General features: G+C 34.5%; 1 protein-coding gene across 1 annotated transcript; it reads left to right on the top strand.

The window, feature by feature from the left end:
• The first annotated feature begins 3,990 nt into the window (after positions 1-3,990).
• On the top strand, positions 3,991-11,005 carry LOC126817808 (zinc finger protein 271-like). Its single transcript, XM_050544967.2, has 2 exons — positions 3,991-4,187; positions 8,016-11,005. Exons 1-2 carry the CDS (start codon positions 4,185-4,187, stop codon positions 9,480-9,482), a joined length of 1,470 nt encoding a protein of 489 aa, XP_050400924.1. The 5' UTR covers positions 3,991-4,184; the 3' UTR covers positions 9,483-11,005.
• Positions 11,006-13,106: the final 2,101 nt, after the last annotated feature.

Raw genomic sequence — 13,106 nt, 5'->3', positions numbered from 1 at the left:
GGAGAGGGTGTGAATAGTTAACACGTGGGCATTGTATCATAGTGTCTGTCTTCGAGTCAAACGGTGTCGTTTCGAATCCCCACTTGGTCCCAAAATGACCTAGTTTGTGTCGAGTGGACATTAGATCCTATTTCTCTTCCTCATGCAAATGTCCTCTTAACTGTGCCTTTTCATTTACCTTTGAAAGGAGCGGTAAATTTTGAGAAGGGTCCATAGTTTTTAAAAATGTTTTAGACCTACATGTACATGTACTGGCCAAATGAATTTTAGGGTGGGTGGGGTGGGGTGTAGAACTCAATTTTTCGTTTACACACAGCATAGTGGGTCCTCGGCAAGCGTCACAGACACAGAGAAGATTGGCATAATTTGAGAAAGGGTCCATAGTTTTTGAAGATATTCCTGTTTACCCACGGCAGAGACACAAAGCTTAGTGTGTAATAATGGCCTCCATGAAAAAAAAATTACGGCAGCATGAACACATTAAAATCTTTGTAGGAAAAAGATGTATTCGCAATTTTAATCAGTGTAGATTTTAGTTTGTTTACAGAATAAAGATGTATGATGGAAAATTAATAGATTGTCAGCGAATAGATTACTAGCTTAATGGATCCATCAGCTAGGCTAATAGGTTGCCATATTCTGTTCGGTCTATACATGTATATCATTATGCTGATCTGTATTGCTTGTGATAGTAGCAATATGTGCAGATCTAATATACATCATTTTCTGACCTAAAAGTGACCATACCACTTCCGGGGAAACCTATAGTACCTTTTTGACGACATCCTTGTTTTCATTGGATGACTGATGGTTAAAGTCGCCACCAAAATGAAAATGATCAGGATCATAGTCGATCATAATGTTATTCTCCACATTTCCTGAATAATTATTAACCCAACGGATTTATAGCGACATGACACTAAAAACTAAGGGACAAATCAACGATTACAGAATGACAGGTTCAACACGCGAATGACAAACAAAATGACAGTTTCACCACACGAATGACAAACAGAATGACAGAGTTTCACCAGACGAATGACAAACAGAATGACAGAGGTTCACCAGACAAATGACAGACAGAATGACATAGGTTCACCACACGAATGACAAACAATGATAGAGGTTCACCACACGAATGACAAAGCGAATGACAGATTCACCAGACGAATGACACACAAAATGACAGATTCACCACACGAATGACAAACAGAATGACAGAGTTTCACCAGACGAATGACAAACAGAATGACAGAGGTTCACCAGACAAATGACAGACAGAATGACATAGGTTCACTACACGAATGACAAACACAATGACAGAGGTTCACCACACGAATGACAAACACAATGACAGAGGTTCACCACACGAATGACAAACAGAATGACAGGTTCACCAGACGAATGACGAACTGAATGCCACAGGTTCACCACACGAATGACATAGGTTCACTACATGAATGACAAACTAAATGAAAGAGGTACACCAGACGAATGACTAACGGAATGACAGGTTCAACACGTGAATGACAGACAAAACAACAGAGGTTACCCAGACGAATGACAAAGAGAATGACAGAGGTTCACCACGCGAATGACAAACAGACATTAGGCCGGCGAACTCATGTCATACATACTCTGTCACTCACTTTGTCATACTTCTGGTATACCTCTGGCATTCAGCCGACGAATTTCTTGCCACCCACTTTTGTCATTCGTCTTGTGAACCTGTGTCATTCACTTTGTCATACTTCTGGTATACCTCTGGCATTCAGCCGATGAATTTCTTGCCACCCACATTGTCATTCGCCTGGTGAATCTGACATCCTCTTATTCATTCGTCTGGTGAACCTGTTTATCCACACTGTCATTCGTCCTGTAAACCTACTTTATCCACTCTGTCATTCGTCCTGTAAACCTGTTTATCCACTCTGTCATTCGTCTGGTGAACCTGTTTATCCACTCTGTCATTCGTCCTGTAAACCTATTTATCCACTCTGTCATTCATCTGGTGAACCTGTTTATCCACACTGTCATTCGTCCTGTAAACCTATTTTATCATTCATCCGTCTAGCAAATTATCATTCACTCTGTATATAGTCCGTTGTAATTCCCTGTCATTCGTCTGGTGATTTCTGTCATTCCCGTTTTTATATGTCAGTCATTCGTCTGGTGTACCTCTGTCATTCGTCTGGCGAGTCTCTGTCATTTTCTTTCATTCCTCTCGTGAATCTCTATCATTCACTTTATCATTCGTGTGGTTAACCTCTGTCATTCTGTTTGTCATTCGTCTGGTGAACCTCTGTCATTGGTCCGGTGAACCGTTCATTTTTGGGCAATGTATTTCCGTTCGGGCACAAACATTAGAGAATGAGACCATATATCATATAATTGACAAATGAAATCGCTCGCGGTTTACTTTTTGAATACTACAATACGTGAAAATGAAATGAAATGGAGTTTAACGTCCTACTGTTCTGCTCCTAACCTGGGCTAATGAAGACGGGCATACGCCATACAGTGTGCTATGAGGGAAATTTTGCCCGGACAGCGGCACTACGGCCTACTCTTATATCGAATTCCAACTGCCAAGGGATCTTTTACGTGCATGCCAATGTGTACACGGGACCTCGGTTTTTCGTCCCATCCGAACGACTAGACAGCCTTCCTTGTCAGCCCCTCCGTCCTGCATCACTGACAAGGGAGAACCACGCCGGAAAATCTGGATGAACTTTCTCGGCCAATGCAGGGGTCGAACACCCGACCTCCAGGCTAGTGAGCTAGTGTCTTACCCACTTAGCCACGTGATCCCCACTACTATACGTAAGTGGAGCTTTGTGCAAAGCTCGTTTTAGTTTCAGTTTGATTTATTCAACCCCCCACGCCCTGATCAGTTTCATGCAATCGAAATAAAATATTAATTACTCCAAAAAAGACAAATTAAGTTTATAGTTATTAAACCCAATACTGTAGTTGAATTATATTAGCCTAAAGGGAGCAGTTATTGCTTAGAAATTCCTTGTCATTCGTCATTCGCTTGTCATTCGTCATGCAAATTAGGGAAGCCCCTTATCCCCTTGATCATCCTAGGTCAGTGCTTATGTGGAGACTTAACCTCTCCCCCAAATTCTAAAACCTAAACCTAGCACGCGGTGCGTGTCACTCAGTGTCGCTAAAAATAAACTATCATCTCGTTTATCAACGCGAGATTTCGTCAATTCACCATGGCCGCTATTGTGAGGAATGTCTCCCTTATGCAAAATTTTCAAATAGTGGCGTCCGATACTCTGAACACCTAATATGTAACAGGCATTGCCTGAGTAGAGCGAAGCTGATTATTGTCAAATATAAAACCTTCAATTATAATTAATTTTCTCAAGTGATACAAAAAATATTAAATAATTTAGTTTTTATTGAGATCTAAATTTTATACATTAATTTTGTTTTTAAAAAAAGAACAAAAAAGTGTGAGAATTATTTTCATTGACGTAAAAAATATGTGACGTCATTGATTAGACGCGTCATAGAAATAGTTCTATGAGGCGCGTAATCTCGCTTGGGCGAGATTTGCTGGATAGAATTATTTTTGTTAGTTACATGATCTCGCTTGGACGAGATTTGGTAAGTTGACATGCGCATTGCCTGTTTTGCCCAGTGTATCCGGTTCCGGCTGAATTTTTTTTTAATCAACAGTCTGTGGGTGACATTTTCAATTACGCTCCTGTGTTACCGGAAAAGAGCTTTGCTCTAGAGCTTCGCTCTATACTAAGAAAAAACGTCTGCATTGGTTTTTCGTCATCAAACTTCAAAACCTACAAAATAAGGCTTGTTCCACGATTTCTACACGAAAAGCTGACGGATTTACAGTAAAGATCGGACTATTATGAGCTTTTCGTGTTGGATAGATTCGCGTCTTCTTTCAATATACAACTATCTCCATGTTGTTCCGGAAATGAACATGGGATAGCCATCTCACTTCCCGTCTGTGGAAGTTGACCTCGTTAAACCCCCACTGACTAAACGTGATAACCAGATGACTGACCTTGTTTTGAAGCGGTAAATCAACTTGTACATGTAGACCTCAGCTGTAAACATCAACTGGATAATATTTTTTACTAGACGACTGACCTGGTATTTGAAGAGTTCAGTTGTAAACATCAACAATCAACTGTGATAACAGCATAATGGTAAGTTGTCGCCGATTTGTGAATGCAAAATGTAACCGGGTTCCAGTTAAAAATACATTATTATTTAGATAAACAGCTTCCCATTCTGGCTATAATAGTTCGAAAAAAGACAATGTAAAATGAATAATTTGAAATTTCCTTCAAATTACTCTATTGCGAGTGAAGATAGCCTTTGAAGGTTTGACAAGATGTGTGCAATAATTGCAACCACCGTACTGGTTGTTCTAAGCTAAGTCTCGTTCCTCCATTTTTAAATTAAATCAAAATATGTCTGAACTATTTTAATCTATTTAATATCGGAGAAATCTGATGCCATCGAGAGTTGATTATGGCAAGGATCAGGGATTTTACTATTTTATTTGGTAGCTCATTACCATCAACGGCAATTGGCTATTATCAATTCGAGAAAAATACTTGCGTATCATAATAAACCACATGTTATATCTATTTTGGGGGGTTGGATGGCCGAATGGTTAGCAGTGCGTTTGCACTGTATTTAAATGAGGTCTGTCATTGAGTCAACTGGCGTGGTTTTGATTCCCTGGTTGTACGTGACAAGGAGTAGGGCCGTCTGTCCAGCCTCGTGAGTTTTCTCCGGGTCCTCCTGTTCCCCCACACTCCTACGTGCAAGTGAATTATTGAGATAAATTAAACCATGTATTAGTCCCGAAATGGTCTAGAGTGCACTTTCCTCTCTCTCTCTCTCAGCAGGGATTTTACTATTTTATTTGGTAACTTATTTCCATCAACGGCAACTTGACTATTATCAGTCCGAGAAATTGCGTATGATAATAAAGCACATATCCTTAAATGACATTTAGAAGTAGAGGTATAATATTCATAATAACACAACTTTATGGATTTACTACTTCTTGGTTTATTACATGCAAAGTTTCAATACTCTTACAGGTATCTTTATAAAGCACATGTTTTTTACTATAAATAAACTGTTTATATTGACAATGTATGGCAATGTTGATAATGAATGACATTGATTGACCTACTTGAAGCTTGCATGAAAGCCATTCACCAATAATATATATCTTTGACCGATGTCAGAATTGGTTTCATGGAATATAAAGACAATAATGAAAGGACAGATAGTCGAACACTAAAAGAGGTCAATTATGATCTATGTGTATTGTTTTTATTGAATAAGGTAAACTATTGTAAGATTCTTACCACAATAAAAACGAGCAGTTCAGGAAAAAAGAGTTCCGAATATCTGACACATGCACTGATTCACAAAACGCTGGATATAGACATCGATTTATTTACATTTTGTAAGGAAGGAAGATGATCAATAAAATTTCGGGGGAAGTTGGCTGTGCCTTTTTACGAGTGATAAACTGCCAATGTAATTTTAATAAAATACCGTTTTATAAAGAAGAAAACAATGCTCCGACAATAAAATCGAAAGATTCCCTCAGAAATTCCTCCAGTATAAATTAATTTTAAATCCAGTTGTAATTAAATTCACACTCAGAATGTGCCGTTACTGTGTACGAGACAACAAATAAATGAGTTTCTGGCAATACCAGTCAGGAGGATATTCTATTCCCCCCCCCCTCGGAATATGTTGCCGCCTTTTTAAATGACACATGTTTTTTTCTATTTGTACCGTCTTCTATTGTTGCTTTTCGTCAATATTATTATCGCTATATATGTTAAAATATTATGTATAGGAATTGTTGTACTAGTGAATTGTAATCTATTGCCGGTATTGGATTTTTAATTAGCAGTTAAAGCTGTAGGGGTAAGTCAGAACACAGGAATGTCTTACTCAGCTCAATAATATACAATCAGCTATTCAGTGTTCACGCATCATTTTATAATTTACTTATCAACAAACAATCACAAGAAAAAAAACCCGGAACGCAGTACAGACATTGACATTATAGAATTTATACGGCTAATCGAGCTAAGATTGAATTTTGGTCTTCGGCTAACTCAGATCTTTGCTTAACTCAGATAAAATTTGTCCACTTAGTTCCGACTTATACGAAGTTTAATGTATAACTTTTATACATTACAGGGAACTAATGATGTTAAAACTTTTAGACATTACAGGGAACTAATGATGTTAAAACTTTTATACATTACAGGGAACTAATGATGTTATAACTTTTATATAATACAGGGAACTAATGATGTTATAACTTTTATATATTACAGGAGACTAATGATGTTATAACTTTTATATATTACAGGGAACCAATGGTGTTATAACTTTTATATATTATAGGAAACTAATGATGTTATAACTTTTATATAATACAGGGAACTAATGATGTTATAACTTTTATATATTACAGGAGACTAATGATGTTATAACTTTTATATATTACAGGGAACCAATGGTGTTATAACTTTTATATATTATAGGAAACTAATGATGTTATAACTTTTATATATTGCAGGAAACTAATATGTTATAACTTTTATATATTACAGGGAACTAATGATGTTATAACTTTTATATATTACAAGAGACTAATGATGTTATAACTTTTATATATTACAGGAAACTAATGATGTTATAATTTTTATATAATACAGGGAACTAATGATGTTATAACTTTTATATATTACAGGAGACTAATGATGTTATAACTTTTATATATTACAGGGAACCAATGGTGTTATAACTTTTATATATTATAGGAAACTAATGATGTTATAACTTTTATATATTGCAGGAAACTAATATGTTATAACTTTTATATATTACAGGGAACTAATGATGTTATAACTTTTATATATTACAAGAGACTAATGATGTTATAACTTTTATATATTACAGGAAACTAATGATGTTATAATTTTTATATATTACAGGGAACTAATGATGTTATAACTTTTATATATTACAGGGAACTAATGATGTTATAACTTTTATATATTACAGGAAACTAATGATGTTATAACTTTTATATATTACAGGGAACCAATGATGTTATAACTTTTATATATTACAGGAGACTAATGATGTTATAACTTTTATATATTACAGAATACTAATGATGTTATAACTTTTATATATTATAGGAAACTAATGATGTTATAACTTTTATATATTGCAGGAAACTAATATGTTATAACTTTTATATATTACAGGGAACTATTACAGGGAACCAATGGTGTTATAACTTTTATATATTATAGGAAACTAATGATGTTATAACTTTTATATATTGCAGGAAACTAATATGTTATAACTTTTATATATTACAGGGAACTAATGATGTTATAACTTTTATATATTACAAGAGACTAATGATGTTATAACTTTTATATATTACAGGAAACTAATGATGTTATAATTTTTATATAATACAGGGAACTAATGATGTTATAACTTTTATATATTACAGGAGACTAATGATGTTATAACTTTTATATATTACAGGGAACCAATGGTGTTATAACTTTTATATATTATAGGAAACTAATGACGTTATAACTTTTATATATTGCAGGAAACTAATATGTTATAACTTTTATATATTACAGGGAACTAATGATGTTATAACTTTTATATATTACAAGAGACTAATGATGTTATAACTTTTATATATTACAGGAAACTAATGATGTTATAATTTTTATATATTACAGGGAACTAATGATGTTATAACTTTTATATATTACAGGGAACTAATGATGTTATAACTTTTATATATTACAGGAAACTAATGATGTTATAACTTTTATATATTACAGGGAACCAATGATGTTATAACTTTTATATATTACAGGAGACTAATGATGTTATAACTTTTATATATTACAGAATACTAATGATGTTATAACTTTTATATATTACAGGAAACTAATGATGTTATAACTTTTCATCAATGTACAATATGTGATGAGATTTTTCAACGATTTGATGATTTAGAAAAACACAACAAAATACATGTTAAAGAAGAGAAAACTGATGATGTAGATGAATATTGTTATGTTCAATTTAAAGCAGAGACAACTGATGATGTAGATGAATATTGTCATGTTAAAGAAGAGAAAACTGATGATGTAGATGGATATTGTGATGTTAAAGAAGAGAAAACTGATGATATTGAAACTGTTTATCCGTGTAATTTGTGTGATGATGAATTTAAATTAGAAACTGATTTAGAAAAACACTGTGAAATACATGTTAAAGAAGAGGATTCTGTTTTACAGCACGGTAAAAATTCAGAGACAAGTTTTAGTCAGTATAATGAAAAAGAAAAGCACAATTCACAAGAGTTTAAGAAGTGTGATGTTCACATCCGAATTCATACTGGAAAAAAACCTTATAAATGTAATGTCTGTAGTAAATCATATACTGCTGGTAGTAGTCTAAAAACACACATGAGAATTCATACTGGTGAAAAACCTTATAAATGTAATATTTGTAGTAAATCATTTTCTCAGAATAGAAGCCTACTGAGCCACATGACAATACATACTGGTGACAGACCTTATAAATGTGATGTTTGTAGTAAATCATTCACCACTAGTAGCAGTCTACAGTCACACATGAAATATCATGGAAAAAAACCTTATAAATGTGATGTTTGTAGTAAATCATTTACTCAGAGTAGTGATCTGCAGCTACACATTAGAATTCATACAGGTGAAAAACCTTATATATGTGATGTTTGTGGCAAATCATTTAGACAGAATGGAAATCTTAAGGAACACATGAGAATTCATACTGGTGAAAAACCTTATAAATGTAATGTCTGTAGTAAATCATTTACTCATAGTAGTGGCCTACAGCTACACATTAGAACCCATACAGGTGAAAAACTTTATAAATGTGATGTTTGTAGTAAATCCTTCACTAACAGTAGTAATATACAACAACACATGAGAACTCACACTCAAGAGAAACTATATAAATGTGATGTTTGTAGTAAATCATTCACTCATAGAAGTAGCCTACAGCTACACATTAGAACCCATACAGGTGAAAAACTTTATAAATGTGATGTTTGTAGTAAATCCTTCACTAACAGTAGTAATATACAACAACACATGAGAACTCACACTCAAGAGAAACTATATAAATGTGATGTTTGTAGTAAATCATTCACTCATAGAAGTAGCCTACAGCTACACATTAGAATTCATACAGGTGAAAAACTTTATACATGTGATGTTTGTGGTAAATCGTTTCGAAAGAATGGAGATCTTAAGGAACACATGAGAATTCATACAGGTGAAAAACCTTATAAATGTGATGTTTGTAGTAAATCATTTACTCAGCGTAGTAATCTACGTGCACACGTGAAAAAAGGTTGCTAGGCAATGAAACATACGCCCACAGCAGCTTATTCCTTTGTAGGTAATTTCAAGATGGCCTTTACAAGACAGTTCCATACAGATCAGATTATAATTTTTACAAGGTTCTAACTGAAGCAAGGTTTGCAACTCTGGAAGTAATCCACAGAAATTGTTGAAATTTGACAGGCTTTTTCGTTTTACTAATTTAAATAATGCATATAAATTTCATACAGATCAGATGATAACTTTTGTCATTCAAACGTTCACAATCACCATAACTATTAAAATTATTGATGGAAATTATGAAATTCAATAGACCTCTGTTTCACAAATTTAAATGATGCATATAAATTTCATACATATCGGATGATAACTTTCATCAATCGAGTATTAATAAGGTTGAACAAAGTGAAACAAGGGCCATAACTCATAGACATTAAATAGGCTTTTTCATCTCACTAATGTAAACCACATATATCAATTTTAAAACAATCGGATAATAAATTTTGGAGCGTTCACAAGAAATTGTGGAGGACGGATGGACGGACAGACAGGGGCGACAGCAATGTGAGCGTATAAAAACCTTTTAAATGTGATATTTGTAATAAATTATCCAATCCCCGCTTATACGTGACAAGGAAGTAGGGTCACCTGTCCAACCTCATGGGTTTTCTCTGAGTCCTCTAGTTTCGTCCCCAACTGCTAAAGACCTCTACGCACAAGTGAAAAATTGAAATAAAATTGAATCACGTTTTACTCCCAAAATGACCTAGTTTGTGTTGAGTGGACATTAGACCCCGATTCTCTTCCCCATGCAAATGTCTTCTTAACTGTGCCTTTTCATTTACCTTTGAAAGGAGTGGCAACTTGTGAGAAGGATCCATACTTTTTATACGCCCACATTTTCATGTGGACGTATATTGTCGTCGTCCCCGTCCGTCCACAATTGTTTGTGAACAGTCTACAGGTCACAATTTTTATCCAATTTCAATGAAACTTGAAATATAGGTTTATCACCCTAAGATCTCGGTTCCTTTCGATATTGGCATGTATCGGACTGTAACTTCATGGATTATGGCCCCTGATTGTACGAAAAAATCACGTTTTTAGCTTGTGAACACTGTAGAGGCCACAATTTTTATCCAATTTGTTTCAAACTTGAAATGTATGCTTATAACCCAAAGATCTCGGTTCCTTTCGATATTCGCGCATATCGGAACATAACTTCCTGAATTATGGCCCCTGATTGTACGAAAAATCGCGTTTTTAGCTTGTGGACCCTATAGAGGTCATAATTTTTATCCGATTTAAAAATTTGTATTATTACATCACCGTTACACCCAAAAGATGACTGAGTTTTAATGTTTTAATCAAGTGAAGATATTCCTATTTAAACAGGGCATAGACATAAAGCTTGTTGTGTAATGACCTCCCCATCAAAATTGGCATGAACGCGTTTCCCTGCTATTTGGTGACTGACTTGAGTATCAGCATATTGTAATAAAATCTTTATATGAAAAAAATGTTATTCACAATGTTAATCAGTGTAGATTTTAGTTTATATACAGAATAAAAATATATGATAGAAAATTAATACAGCCATCATCGATGTCTTTTTAAAGTGAAGTGAAACTGTAAGTTTACAACCAATTAAATGATATAGACGTGGGAGGACAAATGAGGGAAGATAACTCCTCGAGCTCTCTGGCTACTATTCATAAATAGACCAGGGAGGATAAATGAGGGGAAATAACTCCTCAAGCCCTCTGGCTATTAGTCATATAATTTTTAATATCCATCACATCCTTCAAGCCCTTGGATGAAAGAGGAATTCCACTTTAACCCTCTGAGCTTCTTCGATTTATGATTGCATATTTAAAGTGTTGGAAGCACATCAAAAGAATCTGAATCTGACAGTTCCTCTTGGGTCAAATAGAAACTTACGACAAATGTTTAATGATGTTGGAAGTGCTAAAAAAGTTCAGGCCTGGTCCGACTTATAGAGTTTTAAGAAATTTTAGAACTGTCAGGAACATTCTCAAATTTTCCGGAACCTTCCAACTTTTCTAGAACTCTCCAGAACCTTTCAATTATTTCTAAATACTGTTTCCAGAAGTTTCCAGTTTCTAGAAGTTTTCAAATGGTGATTCTAGAAAGTTGAATCGCCTCGAATGGTAATAAGCATTGGATTTCGGTGAATTATCAGAAACTCATCATAGCGATTTGGGTGTTTATTCTAAGTAAGTTGCAAACGAATAGATTCCAAATTTTATCAGTTGATCAGCTAGGCTAATAGGTGGCCTTATTGTGTTCGGTCTATACATATATATCTTTATGCTGATCTGTATTGCTTGTAATAGTAGCAATAGGTTCAGATCTAATTTACGTCATTTTCTGACCTAAAAAATAACGTCAATTTAGCTGTAAAATGTTAATATTACTCTACCCTAACTAAAATGACGGAAACATTACGTAAATCTAACGATCAATGTTAACTGAGTAGGTGCAAGCATAATATTATTTTTCTTAAAAGTAGAGTCCAAGACAGCTGTATGATTGCTTTGGATTACACTGAAGGCCCTTGACAATATTTGCAGCTTTTTAAATGGTTATTCTGGGTGCGATCTTTTTACATGACTCAACGACAGCCAGATCATATGCGATCCAAACATCTACACGACACGACAGGGGTTTTTGATCGTCTTAATGGGTGTAATTTTACCTTTTTTACGTTTTCTAGTATTCACCCGAGTTTGGTTACATGCTTTATTTTTATTGATAATACTTTTTCCAGGGAAACCTAAAGTACCACGTTGATGACATCCTTGTTTTCATTGGATGACTGATGGTTAAGGTCGCCACCAAAATCAAAATTAACAGGATGATAGTCGATCATAATTTTATTCTCCATCAACCATTACAACTGAACAATGATCGAGGGACGTGCGATACATACGTATGTTTTTGTTTACTTGAAACGTTGCATTAAGGGCATATTCTAGTGATGTCACAAGAAACATGCAATCATAAATCAGAGAAGCCTGGAGGCTATAGTGGAATATAATTACATGCAAACTTAATATGTTTATTCACTCAAAATGTAACTACTTCCTGTCATGCGTATGTGAAATAGCCTAAGGATCCAAAAGATCCAAAAAGTTCTTAATACTGCAGCCCGAATAGTAACAAGGACACATAAGTTTGATCACATCCAGAATGTGATAGTTTCTTTACATTGGCTACCTGCTGAGGCGCGAGTCAATGTCGCAATAATGCAGCTCCTCAATACTTATCTGGACTCTTATATGACTACAACCGTATTAGATCATTCGCTCTTAAAATAAACAGTCATTAGTTGTTCCAAGATATGATTTAAAGTCATATGGGTATAGGTCTTTCAGTTCAGCTGGTCCTAGATTATGGAACGAAATTCCACAACAGATCAAGAATCAACAAACTTTTAATCAATTTAAATCCACACTAAAGACTTTCCTGTTTCGACAGTTTTACCAGTAGGGCCATTACAATTATTATTAGTATTATGTGAGTCGTCTGTCTTCATAATTATGAATTATTCGTGTTGGATAGATCCACATCTTCTTTCAATATACAACTATAGCCAAATTGTTCCGGAAATGAACATCG

The sequence above is a fragment of the Patella vulgata genome, chromosome 1 (genome assembly GCF_932274485.2).
Source record: "Patella vulgata chromosome 1, xgPatVulg1.2, whole genome shotgun sequence".
NCBI lineage: Eukaryota > Metazoa > Mollusca > Gastropoda > Patellidae > Patella > Patella vulgata.
This window is presented reverse-complemented; position numbering and strand designations above follow the sequence as displayed.